Source organism: Ailuropoda melanoleuca, chromosome 7 (assembly GCF_002007445.2).
Source record: "Ailuropoda melanoleuca isolate Jingjing chromosome 7, ASM200744v2, whole genome shotgun sequence".
Lineage (NCBI taxonomy): Eukaryota > Metazoa > Chordata > Mammalia > Carnivora > Ursidae > Ailuropoda > Ailuropoda melanoleuca.
Window position 1 is genome coordinate 28,738,038 of NC_048224.1, and position 27,224 is coordinate 28,765,261.

The 27,224-nt window shown below is 46.6% G+C and overlaps 1 protein-coding gene across 1 annotated transcript in view; it reads right to left on the reverse strand.

Moving 5' to 3' along the window:
* The window catches only part of GABBR2 (gamma-aminobutyric acid type B receptor subunit 2), a 340,039-nt gene that overhangs the window by 194,176 nt on the left and 118,639 nt on the right, over positions 1–27,224 (reverse strand). Inside the window, exon 4 of the mRNA XM_011219329.3 lies at positions 8,271–8,441. Within this exon, the coding sequence (XP_011217631.2) occupies positions 8,271–8,441 (171 nt within the window). The remainder of the gene's footprint in view (positions 1–8,270; positions 8,442–27,224) is intronic.

Consider the following 27,224-nt stretch of genomic DNA (forward strand, 5'->3'; position numbering starts at 1 on the left):
CTAGGATCTCCCTCTGGGCCCTCATTCACCCCTGTGCTCCAGGATCCACGTGGCCTGGGAGACGGGGTATTTACCTGCTATCGCAGCCCTGGTGAGCGGAAAGGCTTGTACTCTCGCCAGCCCAGGATGAGCCCTGAGCTTGGCACTGCATTCCCACAGCCAAGCCTCCTGTCCTCTCTAAGCAGGGTGCAGGGCAACTCCTTTCCTGTGTGCAGTAGAAGGGTGCTCAGCTCTGGGGACCCTTCTAGAAAAGTGGAGTGTTAGGGAGGAAGCAACCACGACCCCAGGGTCTTCCTGCCCCAGCACGGATGGAGCAGCCATCGCCTCCATGTTCTGCAGGAGAGGGAGGAGCGCTCCTCCTGAGGGCAGAAGCTCTGAGGCAGACCAAGGGCATCCAGGCGGGGCATGTACTTTCTCTTCAGAAGTCTTAGTCCGACAGCCACCCCTGGACAGAGAACACCGAGTGCCGTCCCAGGTGTGTGCACGCTGCCACAGAACGCTGCCACGGGGATGATAGGAGCCCTGCAAACCACAGGCCCTGATGGTTTGGGGATGGTTCTCATGCATGTGGGGTCTCCCCGCTCCGCAGGGATGGGCACGGTAGAGCACCTGCGGGAGGGCTGAGCCCTCCCCAGGTGCACTCGCAGGAAGGAATGAGTGTTGCTTGAACCCTAGAGTCTGTCCCATGGAGCTTTCAGCCTCAGAAGGCTGACTTCAAGTTCAGTCCCTGACCTTGACCTTCTCCCACTGTATAATTGCACTGGACCAGGGTTGCAAGGAAAAGCCTGCAACTGCCAGTACCAGCAAAGCCAGTACTACCCTCCACCCTTCACCCCCTGCTGTCTGGTAAATGAACAGGCAGCCAGATGGATTTCATCCAACCTGGTGGTCCCCAAGCTTCAGTTCTTCCTGTACCACCTTAGAGGTCATTTCACCACCTAAGGGTGCCACCCAGGTGCCTGCTAGCTTAGTTTTTTCCTTTGAACAGCCTCACTTTGTAAATGAAGTTTCCATTCTCAACGATAACGTCAATGAAGTGCAGTTTTGACGAGCTAGTCATCTTTCCCCTGGTAGATAACAACATAAACAGTCAGCTATTAAAATTGTACAGAAATCATATCATATATACACACACCCTGGGAAATAATGCCCCCCCACCTGCTGAAGAGGCTGCCACAAACAGCTGTGTTGTGTGGGCAGGTGGATATGGGGCCAGACCCTCTGGCTGGCCTGCAGGCCAGGTCCCTCCCAGAGCTGGAGGTAAGGGCCCAGAGAAGGAGAGGACATATCTTGCCTAGGGGCCGACAGCCAATCACCTAAAAGCATTAGCAAGTTTTCAGATAAAAGCTGGGGCACAGGATGGGGCACTAGGACCATCAGAATTAGAGTCTGGTCTGTCAGGAATCCCCTCCTGCCTCCTACTGATGGAAGAGCTGCGGCTGTGTGGGCGGCCCAGGTGATCCTGCAGCCTGGAGGGAGGCCAAGGACCAGAGCAGAGGTGCCTCAGGCCTTCCAGCATGCCTGGCCCTTGTCTCATATAAAGTAGGCCTAGGAGCACAGGGGCCTCAGCTGAAGGCTGCCCATTCCTCCAAGACAGGGGCTTGAAAATTCCAGCACACTGGGCTCTACCCCAAAGGGTCTGATTCAGGGTGGCCCCGGGTTGGGGGGAGGCTCTCAAATCTGCTTTTCCACAAGTTCCCAGGTGACAATGACACAATGCTGCTGGCCTAAGACTGTACTTTGAGAACCACTGTTTTAGAGGATGTGATTACCTGACCCTGGTAAGACAGGATTCTAAGGTGTCGACCATTCAGAATGACCATCTTGGGACGACACAGCCAAGAAAAATAACTCAGACACAAACTACAATGTGTGCATTCCTATGCTCAACATCGTTGTCATGCAGAAGCAACCACGAGGCAGATCCCTGGCCACTGCTGGTTCCAGCGGCTGGCCCAGAACATTCCAGTGAGATCTCTGGAAGAATCTCCACCATTAAACAATGCCACATCCAAAAAAAGACCCAGCTGAGAAACGACAGAATCGCTTGCCCGCATTCTGTGGGTGTGTGACTTGCTGACTGCGCCAGCTCCTCCCTTCCCTACAGCCCCCGCGACTCAAGTTAGGGGCAGGGGTCTCTCTGCACCCCTCTCACCCCATCTCACCATCCTGGGTGCAGGCAGACTGAGGGCCACAGAGGGGAAATCACTGCATTTGCCCCCAAGAAGCTGGCCCACTGGATTAGAGACTCACTGGCTGAAAGCCCTGCTGAGCATTCAGCATTGTGTCAGGCAGCATGCAGGGTGAGGGGACAGAGAGCTCAACTTGGCTTTTGTCCACAGGGGCTCGCTGGCCAGTGGTGCTGGGTGCTGGGCGAAGAAGCAGATGGTGGATCACGCCGCACTGGGCTAGGAGCAGGTATGGAGAGAAGCCTAGGGTGGAGGAAGGTATGGGGAGCATGCAGAGAGCACGTGTCATCCAGCCTGGGGAGGAAGGTTGGCCAGGTGTGGGGGAGGACGTTCCTGCAGAGAGAGGCCAGCGTGGAGGTGTGGCTGCAGGAGAGGGGGAGGTGACTGGAGGTGACAGAGAAGGAGGCCTCAGAGGACCATGGAGGGGCTCTGCAGCCAGGCCAAGGAGTTCTTTCCCGCTTAGAGCAGCAGAGAAGGACTGATGCCTACTAAGGTTGGCTCCTGGATTAGATGCAAGCACAGGGGCCCCGTTCTTCCCTGCAGGAGTGTCTCGCAGGCGACTGCTCCATAAGACAAAGCAGTAACTTTAGAGGAGGTGACCAGAGACCCCCTGGGTGGGGCAGCTGGCAACTTGGCAAGCCTGGAAGACTTCAAAGGGCCAGGCAGGGCTGCGGAGGGCTGGTGGCTTCAGGAGGAGGAACTCTGCAGATGGTGCCCTTTTGGTGCTGGACAGATCAAGGGCCTCTGAAGATCCCACCCCTTGGGGAAGGTCTCTGGTATGCAAAGGTCAGCCCCAGAAGTCCTGAGATCACTGAGGACCAGTGGTGGGGCAGGGAGCCTCAGAGCCTGCCTGGAGGGCGTGGAGGAAGGGGAGCCATACTGCCACACAGCTGGGCTCCTGAGCGGGGGCAGCCGCAGGCTAAGGAGCCAGATTCGAGATGATCATAAAAATAACAGCCACCTTTGCATGGTGCTTCTTAGGAGCCAGGCACTTCTCTCAGCACAGTTTCTCAACACAGTTAATCCTCACCACCACCCTAGAAGTTAGGTCCTGTTATTAGCCCCATTTTCAAGATGAAGGAATTGAGGCACAAACAGGGAAAGTAATTCTCATGGCCACACCCCTGGGAGTGGCAGGAACAGGGTCAAAGACCAGACCTCCCCAGGTCCTCATCACAAATTCTTTGAGCTCGGAGAGATTGTCGAGGTCAACTGGCCCCATTCCCTTATCTTACAGAAGGGGAAACTGAGGCCTGGAGAGACTGATTCCTCTAAGGGTGCTTAGCTGGCTAGTTGCATCATGTAACTGCGAACCTAAAGAATAACTTGGGGAAGATGGTTTTGTAGACCACAGGACCTGAAACTTGGGGGGAGAGGCCCAAATACCCCTGCTGCCGTCTGCCAGTTGCCCAGGAAGCCCTGCTCACGACTTCATCTGTACTCCAAGCCTTGCCTCCACCCTGTGCCTGCCATGCCCACACAGATGTCATGCAGCACTCTGGTCTCTCACCTCCTCTTCCCCAGTTCCAGTGACATCTACCTCCGCTCCCCTTCAGCCATTCCCACAATTCCCACAGAGCCGGGGCCTGGCCCCTCAGTCCCGACATCCTTCCTCCAGTTCTGACCACGCCTCCTACCCTTCCAGCTCTGTCAAGCTTCCCAGAGACTTCCAGAGCTCCACTTCCTCCAAGCCCACGGGCCATCTGTCTGCTCATCCTTCTCCATCCGGGGCCCCATGGAGCACCCACTCAGCAGCACCCTCAATTTTCATCACCCACCCCCACCGTTGTCTTCCACCTGACAGAGCCCGGGCACTGGGCCAAGGCCACCCTCCACCTTCTCCACCCTGCTGCACTGTCACTGTCACCACACCCGCTGAGGGTGGTCAGGCTACCTGAGGACCAGGGCTACTCTGACAGCAACAGCCCCGCCACAAGAGGGCGCCATTTCCCCACCCTGAATTCCTGATGGTGCCGACTGGGAACTACATTCACATTGAGGGCTCGTCAAAACCACCTGCAGAACTCGCACAGAGTCGAAGGCCCGGGTCATCAGATGTAACGAGATTGTTCTGGGGGCTGACCTGGGCATCAGGATTTCAAAAGCTCCCTGGGTGATTCTAAAATGTGCCGTATCCGCACGGGGCAATAGTACTCAGCTGAATGAAGAAACGAACTACCGATGCTGGCTTCAAGGACAAGCCTCAGAAACATGCGAAACAAAGCAGAGAGACACAGAAAAGGACATGCCATAGCATGCTACTGACATGAACTTTCCCAAACAGGCAACTGTAGGGAGCGAGTAAACAAACCTGGGGCTGGAGGGGTGGGCCTGACTGCCAATGAGCGCAAGGGAATCTGTGGAGTGATGGGCGTGCTCTAACACAGGGCTGTGACGGTGACATAACCTCATCAATTTCCTGAAAACAACTGAGCTGTACACTAAGCATGGAGGGACTCTATGGTACACCAGTTATATCCCCGTAAAGCTGTTAAAAGTGGGGTGGGGGACCCCAACATATTAAAAAAAATACCCTGGTGATTCCAATGAGCAGCCAGAGTCCAGAACCCAGAGGAGGAGGCCCAAGGCCATGTCCATTCCTCCCTGGCCTCCCTGGCACAGGGCCCGTGCCTTCACACACCCCAGCAAACCACAGGCCCCATTATTATTGAGTGAAGGGATAGGCATTCCTGGAATCATAGATCATAGGAGTAGAGGATGTCCATTTAATGAGCACTTACTATGCCGAGGTCTTTCATTTTCTCATTCTAACTCTCTCATCTCTGAGTCCCTATGAGGTCGGGATAAATATCCCCGTTTTACACAAAGGAACTCAACGTCACAGAGATAGGGTGTATTGCTCATGGCTGCACAGCCCTTGCCTGGCAGAGCTGGGCCTAGGGATCAGCCTGCTTGATACAAATTCTTCCCTTTTCTCTCATCTCATTTAGATCTTGGCTCTGGAGAGGGCAGGGCCGAAGCAAGCGCTACCCTTCCAGCCTCTGGTGTCCACCAGGGACCCTTGTTTGTCTCAGCAGCAGCTCCAGATCCTATACACCCAAGTCAACAAGGGGAAGGAAGTTGTCTGGGCCCACGCAGCCCTTGCTGGGCAAAGTGAGGTGTGGAGACCGGCCCATCTGATCGAAGTCCCAGGCAGCCTCTGGGCACCATACGCTAGGTGGGACGGCTCTCTATACACAGGAGCAGCCGGCCCAAGGTGGGATGGCTCTCAGCCCTGCACCCCTTTCAGTCCCAATGTAATAAGCTTCTGCGATTAAGCTTCTGCCCCACCCCCTGCCCAGCCACCCCCCCCAACTTCAGGATTGCTTTCACTTGATGATCCTTCCAGTGCACCAGTTTGGAACAGAAGTGCTTGACACTGCTGATCGACCAATTTCATAAAAGGAATCCAGTTTCCCTCGCACTCATGAAAAGCTGTTAGCCTCTGGCGAGCTTCCAGAGCCTGCACTCCAGCGATGCAGCCTAGACATCAGGAGAGGGGTGCCAAAACCCTTGGGCACACAGAGGAGTCAGCTGGGCTAAGAGATTTAAATCGAGAGGGGTCCTTGCCAGCAACACCACCAAGCAACATCCTGTCCTCAGAGAAGAGGTTTCCCGCTGAGTTGCCCTGAAACCGCAGCTGAGGGCCCAAACACAGCCGTGTAGGGATGGAGATGTGGTCCTGGACTGTCGATACTTGACCCCAGTGAGGACAGCGTAATGGAGAAGGCAGTGGAAGGTCAGGTAGGCAGCCTCGGGTGGGCTGGAGGAGGTCTATCGCCCTCTGCAAATTTCAGTTTCCTTATCTGTAAAATGGGAGCATAACCCCTCCCTACCAGGCTGCTGGCTGTGAGAGTGTTTGGGAATCTATAAAGCATCAACCCAGTCGGGACTAAGATTTATCTTCTTTAAACCAAGGCTTTGGGGGTATTTCTAACCTCCAAAGTTAGAAGCAGTTCCCATGTGACAACAGGAAGTTAGGATGGACAGAAGGAGCAATGGGAAACCTGCACTGGGAATCGGGATCCCGAGATTCAGTCCCAACTTTTCTGTGAACAATCCTTCATGACTTCAGAGGTGCTTTGAAACCCAGAACTCTGTCGCTTCCCGTCTCTGGGCCTTGGTTTTTCACTTCTATACAATGAGGAGGTTGGGGGAGGTGTCCCTAAAGGCCTCTCACACTCTGACAGCCAAAGACTGTTGGAAACAAGCAGATCTCTCCAAATCACAGCAGAGTCCAATGCCAATGGGGCCACAGGATTGGGTGTCCCCACCCTCACCATCAACCTGTCTGACACGCATTTTAGTGCACCGGCCACGGCCATAAAGAAGGCAGTCTTCCAGCCAAAGCCTCTGCAGTGTTTGGCAATGAGTCACTGCCACTGCAGGTCACGTTTCCTTCATGCCTCTCCCTAGGGACTGAGAAACAGAGAGGTGGGAAGATGAGCACCAGCCTTGCCTGGGAAAAGCCTGCCTTGTTTGGATAACCACAGACCGTGGGGCCAAACACTTCAGCTTTTCAAGCACCTCCAAAACATCCCTGTCTGTGCATGAACTTTACAGTTTACAGAGCTCTTTCAAATCCATGACTGATTTTGGCAAGAATTGCAGGGAAGGCATGGGAAGGGCTACTGTCCCCATTTTACAGGGGAGGAAACTACAGCTCAGAGAAGTGAGGTGACTTCTCCAAGGTCGTACACCAATGCATGGAGTGAGCTGGGCTCTTCCCATGGGAGAGGTGGGGCAGAACCTCAGAGAGTAAGTGTGGAGCTGCAGTGGAAACAGGTGTGATGACTCCCAGTCCTGTTCTGCCCCCATTCCTGGACACATACTTCCCCTGCTGCACCAGGGACCAGCCCTCCGAGAGTCCTCCCGCCGAGGTCCGCCCAGACACCTGACTCCCACATTGTCTCCCCACACGGCTCACAGTGTTTTCTCTTGAGCTGCTGAGCACATGTGCAATGGCTTGCCTTGTTGGGATGCTCCGAGTAGCCACAGCACACGTAGGAGAGAAAAGGAGAGTAGGAGCTCCAAGGAGAACGGGATAAAAGGCAAGAGATCATTTCGCACTCATCCGAGTAGGGAAAACTTTTCAAACATTGCTAATATCCACTGTTAGTAAAGCAGTGTGGACATGGAGATTTACAAACACTGTTGTGGGACTAGGATTCAGAACAGCCTTCCTGGAGGTCAGTTTGTTGCGATATTTTAAATGACTCAATAATTTCGCTTCTAGAAATCTATTGAGAAGACGCACACCAAGGCAGGAAGATGCTGGCTGTGATAGCAAAAAGCTGTACACATTCAACAAATTACCACCTATCCATCTGACAGAACACCATGACCCATTAATAGGAATGCGGTCTATCAAGATCGCTGAGATCCACAGTAAAGTGAGAAAACCAAAATATATAGTATGAAGTCATTTGGGTTTAAACAAATATACAGAAAAAGTTCTGGGCAGATGAACAATAAACAGAAAGCAAGGGTTCACTTTGGAGAGAAAGTGGGATTTAGGGGGAATCGGGCAAAGCAATGCTTTTATTTTTTTATTATCTATATTCAACTTTTTTTCTTTTTTGGCAAAAACAAAACAAACACCACGTATGATGTATGCGTGTAAACCATGAAAATAAAACACCAGATAAAACCCCAAGCAAACCCACCAATTTGCGGTGACACTGGAGCCTTGGTTCCAAGCCAGCCCCTCCCCAAACTTCCCTCATGGTAGACACGCTCTTGGCGGCACATCATGATTTTAGGTGGTCACTCGGCATCAGTAACGAGGACAGCAAACCCACAGGGGCAGTCAGGGCATGAGCCACAGGATTGGGCCGAGAGGCATGACAGAAGGGAAGGTTTCGCTCCTGAGCTACGGAGAGGGACGTGTTCACCTGTCCCGTGCACAAATTCCTCACTCGCCAGCTCTATTTTGTCCATGGTGTTTCAGCTCTGAGCCTGCCCCTAACAGCGTGCTTAAAGGTCCTGTGACGTGACCCATCCCGGATGAAGCCATCTGGCCCCCTGGCAGGGGACAAGAGCTGACAGGCAGGTGTGAACATGCCCTCCCGGCACACATACCTCGGAGAACCTCTGTACGTCTTGGGTCAGCGTGCCCACTCGCCTCCACTGGTAATGCTGGAGCAACTTGAGGATGGCGGGATTCACTGCATTATCTGATGGGACAGTCCGAAAGAAGTAAGGGTATTTCTTCTTATCAGCTAGGACGGGCGTGGTCGCAGCGAAGGAAAGCTGGAAAACACAAGTGACATCATCTTTACTGGTGGGCTTCACGGCTGTGTGCCTAGGACCTTTCCGAACGGAAAAGAGACACTGAGCCTGATGTGGGGCACAAACACATGGGGCAAGACATTTTTTAAGTCCTTTCGTTCTGAAAGTGATACATTATAATGGAAGAGAAGGTTTTAAAAAATGTAAAATAAGGAGAAAGAAGGAAAAACATAGACCAATAATTTACTCCTTGCCAATGAGCCACCATTAACGCAGTTTATTTCCTTCTGGTCCTTTTTGCATGCTCAGTGATTTTTTTTAAAAAGAGATTCTTGAGATCATTCCACGTACACAATTGACCCCCCCCCTTAACATTATCCTACAAGCCTTGAAACCATCTTGTTAGAAAAAGCTCCTTGCAAACATTTTAATAGCTGCATAATACTCCAGCATATGAACATACCATAATTTACTGAATCATCTCTAATTTGGGGGCATTTAGACTGTTTGCAATTTGTCATTATTGTCATATTATTCTACAAGCATCTTTGTGCAGAGCATCTTTTCTCCACATTTCAGGCTATTTCTGTAGGATAGAATCCATGATATAAAATTTCCCACATAAAGAAGATGAGCTTTTAAAGACTTAATACTTATTTCCCCCCAAAATTATGTCAATTTACACACCCACTAGCCAGGTATAATTAGAGGGCCAATTTCAACCACAGTCTTACTAACAGAGAGAAAGAAAACATTTCTCTATATAATCTTACAATGGTTTGTCACTAAAAAAAGAGAATCATATTGCATTCATGGGTTATGCATAATGCTGAGCTTATTTCCACGGGCTCGATAACTAGTAGCGTGTTCTATTTTAGGAGCTGCTTTGTCATGCCCTTTGTTTATTTTTGAGTGGTATTCTAATGCTTTTCTTACTGAGTCTAATGAAGACTTTTTTATAAGGACAGCATCCAAACTCAGACTACTGCAGTTACAGCAAATATCCCAGCTTATCTGCTTCTACGTTGTGTGTGCGTGTGTGTGTGTGTGTGTGTGTGTGTCTGTGTTTTAATTTACACTCAGTAGTCAAATCTGTCTATCTTCCTCTTCATTATTCCTTCTCTTTCTTTTAAGTGCCAGTAAGTTGCTAAATTGGATTTTAATTATCTGTCCTCCAAGGCCCAGCTTAAATGTCACCTCCTCTGTAGCATTTCCTCTGATCTTTGTTCTCCCTGTCCCCTGGCCTCGCCCACAGAAGGTGCTTATCACCCTTTTTGATCTTTGCTGTGTGCTGGTGGAAACGTGGTATCTTACTGCACTTCTAATTTGCATTTACCTTATTATAAGCGAGGTTGAGCACCTCTTCCTATACTCAAGAACAATTTGCAGTTTGTTCTGGAAACTGGTCATATCCTTTACCTGTTTTCCAACTTGACTCATTTTTTATCAGTTGGTAAAAGTGATCTTTCTTATTAATGAACCTAGCCCTTGGCAATAGAAGTTACTAATTTCCCCCTAGTTTGTACTTTTTCTTTTCATGTTTCTTATAGTGTCTTCTTCCATATAGACCCTTTTTTAAAAATGTGGTTGAATTTATCAATTTTTTCCCTTTTATGTCCTCAGGTTTTGTGTCGTATTTAGAAAGGCCTTTCCCCCACTGAGACTATTAAACAATTCCTCCATGATTTCTTTCAGCCAGTCATCTCCCCTCCCTCCTTCCCTCTGTTCCTCTTTTCCTTCCTCCCAACCTCCCTCCCTCCCTCTCTCCTTCCCTTCCTTCTTTTTCCTTCCTTCTTTTGTTTCATGTAAACCCTTAACCCAGAGAGGGCACAGCTAAAGCAAGCTCACTCTGTCACCACCAGTTTTCTCCCTGAGCCCGTGCTCTCCCAGCAGCAGCTCTAGACCTAATACATCCCATAGTCCAATTTCAGCATCCAGAGAAGTAATATCCAGGTGCCCTCAGGCCCCAGCTGAAGATACTTTTTATTGCCTCTCCTGTCACCCGGGGAGGCGCTCCTTCTTTTCCTCCCTAAGACTCTCACAGAGTGAGGCAGCAGAGACCTTGTCCCTCTTCCTGGTCTGGCTCAGAGGGTAGACAGCCACTCCCTAGGACCCCTGCATCTCTTGTATCCAATCAGCAACCTCAAGCATACCATCTGTTGGAGATGAACACAAAATATCCCATCAGCTGTCACTTGGAGCTAGAGAGTACCTGTAGGAACCAACTTCTAAGATCCTCATAGAGAGAGGGACATCATCCCAAGACTTAAAGGTCAAGGGTAGAATGACTATTTAGAAAAATTCTAAGTAGAAGAAGGACCAATGGGAAGAAGAACATACAAAGAAGAAAATCTCAGCTGGACACACTGAGGAACAATGGCATTCAGAGTTGGCCAGCAATGCAAGTAGTGAGATCCCTGCATCTGGAGGTATGCAAATGGAGGCTGGACCATGACCTAGTGAGAATACAGAGGAGCTCCAAGGTGTCTGTGAACTCCTCAAAAATTACATGAAAATGTTGTGTGGGCCGGCAGGTGCATTTAGGCATGCACTTTTTTCTGAAAAGAGGATCCACACTTTCCATCAGGTTCATCAAGAGGGTCCTATAACCCAAACAAGGTCAGCAACCCTGCCTGCAGGTGATATTGGGGTCCCAGAATGACTACAAGAAACACATGCTCTTTAGAGTCCCCTTGAACGTAGTGTCTGTGATTCTTCTCTCAAAATTAAAACAACACTTCAAGCCTCCTACGGTCACCAGTGTAAGAGGGAGCTATTAGAAAATCAGGGAGTAACTCTTTCAGGACCTGGGACAGTATATGTGTTGTCATATCCCCTCAAATGCTTATCTAACACAATTTGGGAAATATTGGTTTTCCGCTGTGATTTCTGAATCACACTCTGGTTGATACTTTATCGCTATCGTCCCATCGGTTCCAGGTCCACAATTAATTGTTGCTTGAACAACCTCATATGTTTGCCCTGTAGGTAATTAGAGTGGTTACTGTTCAGTGAATAAATGGCCCATTGTGTTTACTATGGGCTTGGAGGGCAATCTATGCCCCCAGTCTAAATCATGTTGGGTGCAAAATATTAACTGGCACTGGCATTTTCTGCCCCATTTGAGATAATGCTCACTTTGATGAGATTGCTCTGCGTTACTGTGCCTCTGGCTTTAGCCTCTTACAACTTTGTTCTGTGGGCAAAGGCTACAGGTGCCTAGGAGCGCTGCTGACTTTCAGAACGGGAGGAACAACTCGAGAAGTCATCTAGCTCTGGGGTTGTCTACCCTGGCTGCTCGGTGGAATCACTTGGGGAGATTTAAAAAAGTACGATGCCTTGGTCCCACACTGAACCAATGGAAACAGAAATCTCTGTGCCTAGAGCCTAGGCCTCCGTATTATTAAAAAACTTCGCAGGTGATTACAATACCCAAGAACCACAAATATAGCTCAACATCCCTAGTTCTGAATAAGCAGGCTAGAATGGAGAAATGGGAGCCATCGAGGTACTCGCCATAACCAACAAGACTCCAATCTGGGTCTACAGGACTCCAATACCTGTGCTCTTTCTCCCCCTCAAAAGCTGCCCACCTGCATCCTATGGACTTGCTAGGTCTTCCTCCCCAGCCCAGTCACTCAGCATCCGGAAACACTAGGCCTGTTGCTTCAAGGCCCTAACTGCAATGCCCAAGCTTTCTGGGATCTCCTTCCCTCTTTGACACAACCAAGTTCGTTTCCAAACACACTATGACTGGGGCTCTGAGTTATTGAGGCTCTGGGTTAATCCCTAACCAAGGATTTATTTCAGAGGGTACTCTTAAATTTATTTTATAGTTTTGTTATCATTTCTGGTTTTATTGCACTGTTTTGAGAGTTTGGCATGCATGGTGTCTGCTTTTGGAATTTATTGAGATTTTCTTTGTAGTTGACTCTACAATCAATTTTTGTGAAAGTTCCACAGTGGCTGGAAAAGAGAATGCAGTCTTAAGTTGTAAGCTATAAAAGTCTTTATCAGATTTCTTATGTATAACAGATACAATCAACCAATGTAACTATCACATGCTCTGTATTTCTGTTTACTTGATCTGTCAAAGACTGGAAAACTTGTTAAATTTTTCTCCATCTTCTCTGACAATTTCTCCAACAATTTCAACAGTTTTTGTTTTATCTGCTCTGATTTTATGTTGTTTTGAGCATAAATGTTCATGACAATTATATCTTTATCTTTTAGCAATGTAATCCTTTGCCTGGTGCCAATAGTAGGCACTTAATAATCATTACATGAACAGAAAATTAAAATACTTATCAAGATTAAAAAACATCCTCTTTAATTTTATTACTTTTTTGGCCATTTTATTACTTTTTGGTTTATATTATATCATGCTTGATATTAATATTGAAACCTTTATTTCTGCTTGTATTTGCCTATCATAGATCTGATCCTTCTTTTATTTGCATTCTATTAAGATTGTTTTAAGTATATTTCTTGAAAAGAGCACATGGATTTTAAAACATGTAAGCTTATTGCTGTAATAAGCACTTGATCTTGCACTTATCTTGTTGGCAATCTTACTCTTTTTTTTTTTTTTTAATAGAGGGAGAAAGGGGAGGCAGTAGGGAGGGGCAGAGGGAGAGAGAGAATCTTAAGCAGACTCCATGCCCAGCACGGAGCTTGATGTGGGGCTCCATCTCACAACCCTGAGAACATGACAGAGTAGAAATCAAGAGTTGGAAGCTTAACCGACAGAGCCAACCAGGCACCCCGGCAGTCTTACTCTCTTTGTATGCTTCCTATTTGTTTCCTCTTATTCTCTTTAGTATTCAGACTGTATGTCTACTGTTCTCCATTCTGGATATATTAATCTTGCTTATCTGAAACTGCTGGAGTATCCTTTAATATTCTGAAGAAGGGCAAGTGGTTGAAATCTTGCTGAGGATGACCCTCGGTTGCTTTGACACATGGTAGAATTCAGCTGGGTATAAAATTCTTCGGTTACTCTTCTCTCCTTTGAAACTACAAAGCCAGTCAGAGGAGAAATTTGGGGTTAGTTTGACTCTTGTTCATTTGTAGGTATCTGGTGTCCTCTGCCTGGATCCCCAAAGAAGGTTTTTTCCTTTGTTCTGAGATTTCAAAAAATTTGCCAAGATAGATCTTGGTGCGGCACTCTTGATTTTATCTGACACACTGGGAGTCCTTCAATCTATACATTCACGCTTTCAACTCAGAAAAAAAGATATATGTATATACAATATATATGTAGTATTATATGCAATATTATAGATTATATTATATTCATATATAGTCTTTCCTCCAGAAAGCCTCATTATTTAAATGTTGTCTTTTCATTCTTCAATTCCGTATCAATCATATTTCCTTCCATGATTTCATCTCTTGGTCTTTGTCCTCTACATCTCATTTTATTCCATATCTTTTATTATGGGGTACATGCATGTTTAGTTTCCCTAATTTCTGGCAAAGTTGCTGGGTTATCCACAGTCCCAGCAGCAGGGCACAAGGATTCTTGTTTCCTCATATCCTATCCAATAATTGGTATTATCTGCTTTCCTACTTTTTGCTAATCTTTCTGGGATATGGTGGCACTTCATTATTATTTGACCCTGCAGCCCTTAGACTGTAATGTGGTTGAACAGGTGTACATAAACAATTTAGCCTTTTACGTTCTTTGTGCTATGAGTTTGTTCATCTGCTTTTCAACAGCCTCACTTTTAAGTTTTACTGTCTCTGACATATTTTATCATGCTATTGAGATTTCCCATTTCCTAAAAGTTTTTAATGATTACATCCCTTTTTTACCCCATCATCTTATCTCAGGCTAGTTCATGGAAACCCTGTTTTTTCTGGATATGACTGAGGATGCTAAATGTTTTTCTGAAGTTTTGTTCTTTATTCTGCAATAGATCATTTTCAGAGGTGGACTCTTCCCCTGCTTCTTCTGGGTATGATGCACCTTCGATTATTTTTGCAATACTTTTTCAAAGGCTGAATGTTAGCTCTTTGACAATGTACTCATTGTCAAAAGCAAGGCAGGTCTTTTCAGACATGGCTTATCAAATAACACAATATATGGATTGCCCGTGGCCCCATTTCCTGTCTTTTTACATTATAATTGAATATTTTCCCCAGAAAAATGGGAAATAAGTATTTGAGCACTGTCTTTAGCATCCAGGAGGCTCTCACTTTTTGCTGTTCTATACTATGAGTGACATCTTTGCCCTCAGTGCCTAATTTTCTGATGCTCTGAATCAACGCAATATGTTACATTTCCATCACCCACAGCTGCCACGGGGTTTTCTTTCTTGCCCATAAAACTTTACTTGGGAGGTTTCTGCTTCCCAGGTTGCAATGCTCTCCTAGGGTCCTCCTGTCTTCTTCCTACCCAGCTTTTCCTAGGAATGTATAGGTCTGTTTGAATTAACAAAGAGAGATGAAAATGAAGAGATGAAAGCATTTTGGTTGCTTCAAAGGTCAGCAACTGTGAGTAGAGGTGTAACTGTCCAATTTTCTGATTGGTAAAGCCCTGGGTCTCTAACTTGGGTTGTGGGAGAGAGAGGGGAAAGTCTATTACTTTTCAGAACAATTATCTTATGAGGCAGTGTTCAGAGTGGCAAATTGTAGGATTTTATCAATCCAGCTCCATCTATTTTAAATCATTGAAGCCGTCGAACATGTGGAATATCAGTTGGTTTTAGAGCCCTCGGCTCTTTGAGGTAGGAATCACCATCCATTTTATAGCTGAAGAAACCACGGAAATGAAAGGCGATGTAGTTGTGCAAGGTCAGTACAGGAACGATGAAACTGGCCCTTTTAACTTCGTATCTCATTCTCTTTCTTCAACCAGCTCTGAACTGCCTGTCCTGGGTGAGACGGGGCAATGATCTGGGACTTGTTCCTTCTTCTGAGACCCTGTAGCACAGGGACGAGGCAGAGGATTCCAAGGCTTCCAGAATCTCTCACACATAGCAAGTTTCCATGGTGGGCATGGCTGGTCCTGGGAGATTCTGGAGGACTCACCTTAACCAGCAGAGTGGGATGGGGAGAGAGTTGTCAGCATCTCTCTCCAAGAGGGGAGCTCTAGCCTGGCACGAAACATTTTGTGAGGTTTAGGGCCTGCATATGGAACTGCAAGTCACTTTAACATTAAGCTGAGGCCACTACAAGGCCACTTTAGGGAGTTGGGGAAACCAGGCTTAATTAACCCTGTCTCTATGACTGTGAGAACAAGGACATCATTTCTTCTAGGTGTTTGTTTTTCTTGCCTCTGAATATGATGGACGAAAGATTTCAAAGTTTCCTTGCAACCACACAATTCTGCTTTTCTCTCCAACAGTGGAGGAAAATAATGAAGAAGTCTGTTAGCTTTGTGTGGGTATGTGTTTCATTTGCTCTGATTTATTCAGATAATTGCCTTTGTGTCTCACTTCTCTTTGCAGACGTAAGCCCAGATGAAAAATGTAAATACACCTCCCAACTTCGGGATCTTTATTAAATTCCAAGCCACTGATGAATTCTTGCCTAAATGCAATTCATTCTTTCCCTGGTTTGGGGCCTCTGAGTTTAACTTTTCTGAGGAGCGACAGAATTTTTCAGGTGGAAAGTACGACCAGGAGTGGCCATCGTTGCCAAATACTAGGTGAGAGATTCGGGCCAGAAGCGGGGGTGGGGGGGCAGAATATGATGGAGCCTTGCTCTTTTCTCTGCTTGGTTTAATCTTTTTCTAAGGGTTTGCTGACTGTTTCTGTAATTAAATGAGGGAAGTATTTTCATCTCGTTTCCCTTTCAGCCGAGATGAATGGAACGCAACTTTCTCAGGAAGCTTCTGACAAAACCCTGTTTGTGGCCAGTGCCAGGATGTATACAAAGGCACTGGGCTGGGGGCATTGGGAACTCAGGCCTGCTTCAGGTCTGTGCCAGGTCACTGCTGCACCCCAGCCCTGGCGAAAAACTGTTTGGACACAGAGGGCCTCTCCATAGATCCCCGTGAGATTAATGTGATGTGGAGTGGCTGCAAAGCATTTCCTGAGTTAAGGAGGGCAAAGGAATGCCTGGCGTTGGGGTGAGTTCTTGAAGCCCCATTCCCACAAAAGGCCTGCTACGGCGTCACGCAGAGACGTGCTCTAAGGTTGGAAGGCTTTTTAGTCAGAGATCCTGGGCTAGAACCACTTGGGGAGCAATCATTTCTCCTTCCTGTTGATGAGCTTTCATTTTTAATCACTCAGAGGTGCACAGCAGCTCGGCTTTCACCACCCACCTTTGTGCCATATTCTTCTGGGGAGCTGGAAACACTTTTTGAGGGAGGCAGAGGACGCATCATTGTCTTTGTTCCTCGTGGAGTCATTGAGGCTCAGGGAGGTAGAGTGACCTGCCTGAGGCCATGCAGCTAGGAAGGGGCAAAGCTGGGATTTGAACTCAGATAATCTGACCCCTTAAAGTTATTCTATGGTGAGCACCTGCCATGGGGCAAACGCTGCATGAAGGGCAGTGTTCACTTTCTCATTTAATGATCAAAACAACACTATGAGGTAGACGCTGTTACGATCTGCACTTTTCAATGAGGAGACTGAGGCTCAGAGAGGTTAAGTCACTTGCACTTGGTCACACAGCAAGCAACAGGCAGAGCAGGGACACTGCACGAGCCTTTGCTCATTCCATAGACTGCTATACTTCCTCTCTGTACTTATCAACTTCTCGAACACATTTACTTCCTTAGTCTAACTTTGATTGTCACAAAAACCCGCCATGCTGGTAGAGTAGACATTATGGCTCTCCTTCTATAAATAAGAAAACTGAAACTCTGAGAGGTTAAGTGACTTGCTCAAAGCCACGCGTTAGCAAGTAGCAACGCTAGGGCTTGAACTTGGGACTTTTGTTTCTGGCATGCAGCTCTCTCTCCAATATTCAAAGCTGCTCTTAGGGAGGTATCCTGTAGAAGACAAGAAAGCAACTAGGGCAATTTAAAAGAAAGGAGAAGAAAAAAATAAAATCTTCTTAAAAGAAACAACAATAATACTGAATCACTGGCTTATTATGTTTTTGACTACCTAGGGTAGTCCAATTCAATTATATGAAACAAAACTCATATGTGTGTGTGTGTATATATATGTATATATACACACACATATATTTATTTACGAGAAAATTCTTCATATTTTCTTTTTGAACTTTTATCATGGTATATAAGCTACGTCTAACCGTCTAAGTATATGAAATATATATGTTCAGTTTAAGGAGTAATAACGAAACCAATATCCAACTGCCCATCACCCAGTTTAAGAAATAGCTTTTATTTATTTGTAAATATTAAATTGTAAAGTCATTTACTTTTTTGCTCTTTTAGATACAATCTTTTGTGATTTTTACTTCCTCCTCCCCTGTCCCAGCACACTTCTCTCATTATTTTACATAAAGAAGTTTGGAAAACAAATATTACTTCCTTGAATCCTTTCTTTCCTTTTTTATTTAAGTCAGAAATGGGAATAAAATAGAGAACCACCAGAACCAAGATGGCGCTGAGAAAGCAGTATGGTGCACAAAGCCGGATTCGGGGCCTCCCTTACAGGGGACGGGCTGGGACTGAATGCCAGCTCCACTGCTCACTATGCAGCTCAGGAACGCTCCTCCGCTGTTTGGGATCTGCCTCCTTCTCTGTAATCCAGGGTCACACACCCCACCCCATGCCCATCTCAGGATCTGGGGACAATGATCGCTAATGTCACAACTTCTAGATTCAGACATTATGGGGGTTAGATGGTGTTTCTTACCCTTACAAAGGGCTCTTAACTCACAAAGCTTTTCCCTTCAGTAATATCTGAACCCCAAGGAAGGCAGAGTGGAGAGGAGTATACCCATTTCACAGATGAGATGCTTCAGTGAATAAATGGGTTGCTCGCTGAGACGTGGCTGCCACCAGGCAGAGACATAATTCTAAATCAATCAGGCTTTCTAAATCCTAATCGAGTGAATTTAAAATGGCTTGTTAATTTGAAAAAATAATAATGATTATATTGCTTGTCTAATTGTGTACAATTAGAATGTATGTCTTTAATTTTCTCTTAAACTTCTGGTAAAATGTTCCAGTTTCCCCTCACAGCTATACAGGTGACAAATGCAGGAAATTAGCAAATTACATTAGAATCCTCTTTGGCTTCCTCAGCTCCTTTGCACTTTGCTTTCAGCTGATGTTTTTATGGGTAAGAAGTGCTCTCGTGTGATCGCAGCTGTGAAGCCGACTGCCTTTTAATTACCACACTGCAAAAATCATGTCTCCTCATGTCAATTTAGCACCTCTAATTAGTGGATAGGCTGAAATCACATCTATAGGGGGAGAAAGGTGTGCTGGGGCCCACCTCGATGCTTGCAGTGAAAGAGGATGTAGCATTTCTATCTGTTGGATCTTCCCATTTCTTCACAACCAGCTCCTATTCACCTGTCCAGGTCTGCTTATGGCCACCTCCTCCAGGGAGTCTTCCCTGCTATCCCTCAGTTCTCCCAGCAGCTGTCACAGAAAAAGCATTCAAATATTTGTTGATAAATGAATGTATGAATGAATGCAAAGGGTAGCAAACTTAGTGTGTGTGGTCCCAGAAAGAAAACTAGGATCGATATATGACTGTCTCAGGGAGCCTGATGTGGATCGATATACAGAAGAAATATTTAATAATGAGATATTCAAGAAGGAGTCAAAAATCTTGCAAAGAACTGAGTTCTCCATCACTGGAGGTATTCAAGGAGATGTTCAAGAATCATCTATCTATCAGGGCTATAGAGGGGATTCCCAAACCCACAGGGGGTTTGCACAAGTCATGTCTGTTGATGGCAAACCCAATGATTTTAGTTGAGCCCCAGATTAACATTTTATATCTTCATAGGTATGTTTTCTCTTTTTACTTTTACACCATCTTCTTAGAAAATGATACTGATTTTCCATTCATGGTATTTAAATAAAAGGATGAGTGTATTTGAAGGAAAATACTAAATCAGTTAACAATTCAAGTGGTAGACCCAACGGTCTTTGAGGTCTGGGAAACACTGGATTGAGGGTTCATTAAGGAGTCCTAGAAGAATATACTAAGTCCTCAGAAATAAATATCTCCTACTCAAATCTCCATTACTTTCCATTAAATTAAGTCATAATATGAATTTAAACCACAGAATGAGCTAGACTCTTATCTGGGCACTGGAGAACAAGCACTATCAGAAGTGCCAGAAAGGGGGTAGATGGGTCTCTCAAATGAAAGAAATTAATTACATTCAAAAAAGAGAAATAACTGTACAAGTAGAAATGGCATAAGAGCGTTGCCATAGTTAGCAGTCCTGGGGACATACTTGTGCTAAAAGATTGTATTCTATATTTACCTGAAATTTAAATTTATCGGGGCACCTGGATTCTATGTGGTAATCCTAAGTCACCATCCACGCCAGAGATGGTAAACAGACTCGAGCCTATGTGACGTCACAAGCAGGTTGACAGTGGCGGCCAGAGACGTGGGTTAAGTCAGTGAAGAGTGTGAGGTGATCAGTTAGTCACGCCTGCAATTAGCTAGGGACGGGGAAGTAAGGGCACCAACGTCATTCATTTATCTGCCCTCCTGAACTTGTCCAACTCCTGGTTTTACACATGGGGGGACCAGAGAAGACAAGGGACGTGCCCAGGCTCACAGCTTGAGTCCACAGCTGGGCTGGGCTAAACTCATTTGCTGCTCCATGCCGTCTGCTCAGAATCAAATCAGAATGCCACCAACGCCATGATTATGTAATTTCAGACTCTCCTCAGCAAACACGACCACCCACATCACTGGCCAGAACGCACACAGCCAGTCAAAGCCTCCACCTGATCCAATTTATCATCATGACTACATCTGAATGCCCTAGAATAACACAAAAGATGTGAAACCAAGCCCATTTACACTAAGAGAGTTCTGTGGCAGGCGATGTCGTTGTGACAGAAAGCACTCAGGGGTCTGGACCCTTGCGCTCTTTATGTAGTACTCAGGGGCTCGCAGGAGTACAGTTTCACGTTTGACTCTTGGTAGAACCAGCAAACAAGTATGTTTTATTCTAAAGCAGTACTTCACGTACTGTTTACTGCATTGGATGGAACTGAGCTGAATTGGGGGTTTCTTCTCCACCTTTCTCTCGACCCCCTACTCTTTCTGGGCCTGGGGTTCCTTGCTGCTAAAATAAAGAGACAGCACTGGGTGGCTTTTCATTTCAGCTCTACCCTTTCATGACTTTGCAATTCTGTGTCTGATTTACACACCAAGGAGGAAGTCATTCTTTCAGTGAGGGAATGAAAACTGCCGCACTTAGAGACTTCGTCAGAGGGCCCTGAAACCAGCCTCTTTGAAGATAGTTACTCAGTCTAATTGTCTTATGTTTCCATTTGGATATCAGCCTTTTACTTACTGCTCTTCTTAATCAAGTTCATTCATTAGTTTTCTCACTCATTCAGCAAATATTTATTTTCTAGAAAAATTACAGATGCATTCCCTTGACCCACAAATCCCACTTCTAGGAATTCATCCCCAATTCACACGGGCACTCATCTGACAATGTGGCCCAGGTTATTCCAACAGACTGGAGACAACCCAAATGTCCATTGATAGAGGACTGGCTGTCCCAACTCTAGTCTATCCACATCAAGAAGTGCTATGTAGCTGTAAAAAAAAAAAATAAGGAATGTCTTTACATACTGATAAAATAGACAGCTCTGGGAAAATTAAGGGGAAAAGAGCAAGGTGCAGGATATCATATGCAGTACGCTCCTTTTTGAGTAAGAAAGAGAAAGAGAACTAAAAACATAAATTTATGTATATTTGGAATGAGAAACACAGGAAGGATAAATGAAAAATGGCTATCAACAGGAGAGGCATAGGACAGAACAGAGGGAAGTTGTATGGGGTCCAGAAATTCTCTACTTGTTGCATACTTTTTGACTGTGGAATCATCTAAAAGTTGTATTGGTTTTAAAAAAAAATTAATCAACAACAACAAAAAAAGAAATCCACCCCTAAGAACTGAAAACAAAGGCATTTACAAGTATATCACAGAAAAATCTGTAAAGAGACTTCTGGATACATCTTCATTGTCCAACTAGGAGCGATCTAGTCTCCCCCACCTCCCACCCCATCCACACACACACTCACAGCTTTTTATTGTGAAACTATTCAAACCTACAAAAAGGTTGAAAGAACGGTACAGTCAATACCATATACCCTTCACCATTCAGTATTTTCCACATCTGCTTTCCTCTCTCTATAAATGCATATACACACATGCACACACACACACACACACACACACACACGTCTTTGTTTTTGATGCATTCGAAATTATAAACACTTTAACACTTCACTCTCATCAGTCCAGAATGCACCCTCTAAGAACATTCCCCTATGGCATAATTACAGTGTCATTATCAGAGTTGCGAGAATGAAGAGCAATTCGGTACAGTCCAATGGTCAGTCCACACTGATTTCTTCAATTTCCCCAAAATGTCCTTTCCATTGTTAAAAATCAGGATCTAATCAGCATTCGTGCCTCCCATTTGGCTCTTATATTTTTATAACCTCTTTTCATCTAAGAACAGTCCCTGGCCTTTCTGTTATTGTTCTTGTTGCTTTCCACAACATTAACTTTCCTGAAGAATCCAGGCCAGGTGGCTTGTAAAATATCCTATATGGGTGTGATTATCTCCTTGTAGTCATATTCAAGTTTAAATGTTTTTGTTTAAAACATTAAGAAGGATATTTTCTAGTTCAGTCCACTGAAAAGAAACCTAGAAGCAGTGAACCCCAGAGGCAATGAGCAGAGCTAGCCCCCAGATCTTGGTTCCTAAATAGGATTCCCCAGCAGAAAGAATCAGGAATGCCTGGAGAAATGGCTGGTTCCAAACCTAAGGCAGGTAAAATATTAAGTGCCCAGACAAATGGAGGAAAAGGGAGGAGGGGAGGGAAGGGGGCAGGAGGGGAAGAAAGCATCAAAAAGGGGAATGCTCTTCTGCAGAGGAGAATGCCAGCTTCAACGCAGAAGGGAGGGAGGCGGATCAGAAAATGGCCCTTTTGCAGCCCCGTTATAACAGTGGCTCGGCCAGGACCATCAACTGAGGCTCAAACCATCTGGTAAAAGATTGTGGGGGACCAAGACATCAGCCTCGAAGTCTCACCCCACAGATTACTTAATAATTACTGAGGGGAGGAGGTATCTTTACAATAAATCTAGCAGATGCCACCTTAGTCAAGGGATCGAATTTAGCATCATCGAGAATGGTTCAAAGGTGGGCCTCCTGACTCAAAGCAGCGGGAAGAGCATGGTATAAAAAAGGTAGCATTGTGGCCAAAACTGTTTAACCAGAATCTACCTGTGAAGAAACAATCAAACAAATCCAGATTTGGGATTTGGGAACATTTTCTAAAACAACTGGCTTGGGCCATTTAGAAAGGTCAATGTCCCAAAAGCCAAAAGCCAAAAGCCACAACAACAACAACAACAAAGTAGGAAATTAAAAGTAGTAGATTCAAGGAGACTAAGCACGTGGCAGGACTTACATTGCACGCTACCTGATTTGTTCCCCCCTCCCAAGTAAATGGCAATAAGGACATTCTGGGGACAATTGGGGAAATCTGAATATGGGCCACATATTAGGTAAGATTATTGTATCACTGTTCATTTTTTAGGTGTGATCATTATATTACGGTGATCTAGGGGGATATAATTGTTCTTAGGATATTCGCGCGGACATATCTAGTGGTGAAGTGTCATTATGTCTGCAAACTATTGTCAAGGGCTTCAACAACAAACGAGTGTGGGGGGCGCAGGGGAAAGAGAGGGAGAGGAAGACCAACACGGCAAAGCGTAGATAACCAGAGCCCCTACACAAAGATCATAGGATGTTCACTGCACTTTCTTTTAATTTTTGCAGGCCTGAACATTTTCCAAAAAATTGGAAGAAAATTTGGAGGAAAAGTAGAAATATTAAGAAGAGCAGCAAAAACACTGTGTTAAAAAATAATGTCTGTGACTGACTGGAATACAGCCGATTTAATATATTTTTTAAAGATCCATGAATTCATAATGCTACTTGCATAAAAAGGAAAGACTGAGAGAGAGAGAACTCCTGAACCAAACAAAAACAAAGATTCCTGGAGGTTATCTTAGATTCCAGGCCATATGCTGGGCTCTGGGGTTCCAACTGTCAACAAGGGAGACACGGTCCCACTACCTCTCCACCCCGCAAGCTGCCCCTGATGGAGAGGACTGACAATTACCAAGCAAGCTCTAAACTGAATAGAAAATTGAACCTTCAATGACAAGACAGGGAGTCAGGTGTTACAGATGTGTCCACTGGAGGCAGTGATCTTGCTGGAAAGGCTTCCCAAGGTTGTGGTGATCAATCTGGGAATTGAAGAAAGATCCCCTTTGCTAGTGGGGGCGGCTGGGGTGGGCTAAAGCTGCTTGGCTGTGCTGAGGGTCCACGTCCCCGTGACTCTAGCAACAGGCCCAGAGTTTCAGAAGACACCCAGGATGAGAAGGGGTGCCATTCCCAGTACATGCAAAGCCAGCATGCCGTCTCAGAAGTAACCAGGGCAGTGCTAAGTGGCAGCTCGTGTGGGAACCTGGGGGAAATCCGAGAACACTATGCTTGTGTCGGCATCTGGGCATAACCTCTCAATACTCATCTAGCCCAGGATTGTCTGTCTCAGGTTGAGCGCTTCCCACTTTATAAGGCTCAATCTCTGCATCATGGAAACAATAAATTATTGAATTTCTTGGTAAACAGAGCCAAAGCGAAAGTCTTCTGTATAATTCAACACTAAAGTAGGCCGGGCTCTATTAAAAAAAAAAAAAAAAAAAAGGCAACCCATTCATCATGAAACCACCCAGAGTAGAACTCTAAGTACTATATGCTTGAAATACTTAGCATAGTTATTGATTTTCACAAACAACCAGTCATCTAGTTTTTGAGTTCAAAGGCACCATTTATTTTTTATACACAAGTTACTGGACCAGGAATAGGTTTAAAAGTGGCGTGTGTGTGTGTGTGTGTGAGAGTGTGTGTGAGATGAAGGATTTACAGGGAGAACACAGGTCTGCACTAAGAATTCCAGCCAGCCTGGGTGGTCATATGCTGCCAGGCAGGGGGCTCCTCACTGAGGTAGGCTAGGGAGGGATCCCAGGGACACAGAGGGAGCCTCCGTGGCCTCCAGAGATCCCACTCCCACAGCCTGAGGTCTGTTCACAGCAGGAACCAGGGAAAGTCTCCTTGATCTTTGCATCTTATTTTCCTCATTTCTAATTTTTTTTTAAGATTTTATTTATTTACTTGAGGGAGAGAGAAAACACGAGCAGGGGGGAGGGGCAGAGGGAGAGGGAGAAGGAGACTCCTGGCTGAGCTTGGAGCCCAACATGGGGCCCAATCCTAGGACCCCAAGATCCTAGGCCCAACCCAGGAGCCCCTAGAGGAGGGAATCACATGCAAGGCACAAGAAAGAAGACGAGAGGTTTTAGGCAGGTGCTGATGGCTTTGAGCTACAGGGTTTCAGGAATAATGACACAATCATCAGCTGGCCCAACCCTCTCCCTTTATAGTAGGAGGCCCAGAGGGGGCAAGGGATGTGCAGAGGCCACATAGCTGGTCCCAGAGAGCTGAGCCCAGATCCCAGGGTCCCACTCTTCCTGGAAGGTAGACCAGAAGGCCACCTTGGTCCTTGAGGGGGTGGGAGGAGGAATGTAAGGCATGGTACCAGGAACCCTGAATGTCTTGTCTCACCCCATAACCAGCCCAGGGTCTGCTATGCCATCACCACGTCACAGATGAGGAGCTAAATTGGGAGAGGCTGAGTGACCTGCCCAGGGTCACCAACTAGTAAGTGCCAGAGCCTGGATGTGAGCTCCAGCCCATGTGACTCTAAGCCCAAGAGACTGTCCTTATTACAAGTTGACCAAGCACATTAGCCCCTCTGGGCCTCAGGTAGTCAGTGCCATGCCATGACACAAACCCTGTGCTTTTGTCCTAGAGCACCTGCCCAGCAGCCACCAAGCCCCCGGGCCCACCTCACACAAGTGTCAGCACAGTCCTAGGAGGGAAGTGGAACAGTTACAGACAAGGGTGCTCAGGCTCTGGCGACAGGAAGTGGTTTGTGTAAGGCCACCCAGCTGGGAGATGGCAGGGTCAGGATGGGGACCCAGGTCCCCTCACACTGACCCAGTGCTCTTTCCACTGCTCCTTACTGGGAGCCACAGGTCCCCTCCATGTACTCCTGGCCACTATGGGGTCAAGGGCCTTGCTGGCTGAAAGGGCTCTCAGGTTGGTGTGTCAGACCGAGGCTCAAGCAGGACACACTCTGTCCGCACCACAGTTTGGCAAGAGTCCTTGAGGTCTGTGATGCTGACTGCAGGCATGACCAAAGGTGTCGAAACACTGACTGCACCTGCTTTCGCCCCAACATTCTGTAAGTAGATTCAGGGGCTCAGTTGTAGGTATTTCCCTTATGTCCCCTCCCAAGTCTCAATACCTACTCTCAAACCCTTCTGCCTCAGCTGACACGCCTGCCTTCAAAGACCCTAGGCACCTTAAATCAGCAAGAATCATCTAGGATCTTGTCAAAATTCAGATTCAAGGTCAGTAGGTCTGGGGTGGGACCTGGGAGTCTGCCCCTCTGACACACTCCCAGGTACTGCTGGTGGTGGACCATATGGCTTTAGAGCATCTCTAGGCCAGTATTTCCCCACGTCCCCTGATGATAAGAAGTATCCAAGGCGTGTGTTAAAAATCAGCTTCTCAGGTGTCTTCCCTAGGATGTGATTGGTGGACCTGAGAATCTGATTCTTAATTAGCAAGCCTGTGCCCTGCCCCCACTACCCCCGCCCCCATGAGTCCTACTGCCAGGTACAAGTGGACAACAGTGCGGAATCCAACCCCGTCTGGTGCCCTAATCCTCTCTTAGCATGCCCACTAGGCACGGCCCAGTCTCCACCAGAGGACGGCTCGTCCCCCTCTGGCAGGGCCTCTCACCCGCTGTGTGTCAGAGTCACTGGAAACAGTAATGACGTGCCCAAGGCTCAGGCTCCTGGAAGTCAGACAGAGACTGGCCAGGCTGACCAACTCAGTCCCGTGTGCCTGAGACCCTCCTGCTCCACCTTCCCTACCCACGATATCTCCACCCTCACCCTCTGAGGTTGCTATCATACCGTTTTACACGTCTGTCCTCCGGGAGGGAGTTACTTGCCCCGTTCCCTCTCCCCGTCTTCCCAGTCTCAACCTGTAATTCCCGACGCAACTCCATGTAATCTGCGGTTGCGCTGCTTACTAGCAGCATCAGCGGTACCATAAGTAGTGGGAGTGATTTATTTATTTAGAATGAATTATTTACACCCTGCATATTTCCAGAAAGGGGTTGAGGCAGAGAAAGACCCATCAGCAATGCGGCCATTGGGCTTACGGGCTGGGAACCGATATTACTTTAGATACATGGTCTTGAATTAAAAATGGGGGTCAGAACCTTGAATTGAATCTTCTACCAGATGGACAGGAAGGATATGGGTTGGGTCGTTGGCAGGAATAGGTTGGGAACCGCCGTGCGCTCGCTCGATAGCACCATGCCCTTCTTTGCCTTGCTCTGTGAAAACTCAACCCAAAAGAGCACCTGTGCCTCTTCCAGCTATCTTGGGCTTACTTTGCCTCTCCTGCAGGTTCTCTGTTTTAATTTCACTCTTGTGAATCACCTTCATGGTCTGTGATAGTTCATTTCATCCACACGACTTTGAATCTGGAGGCAAATGGAT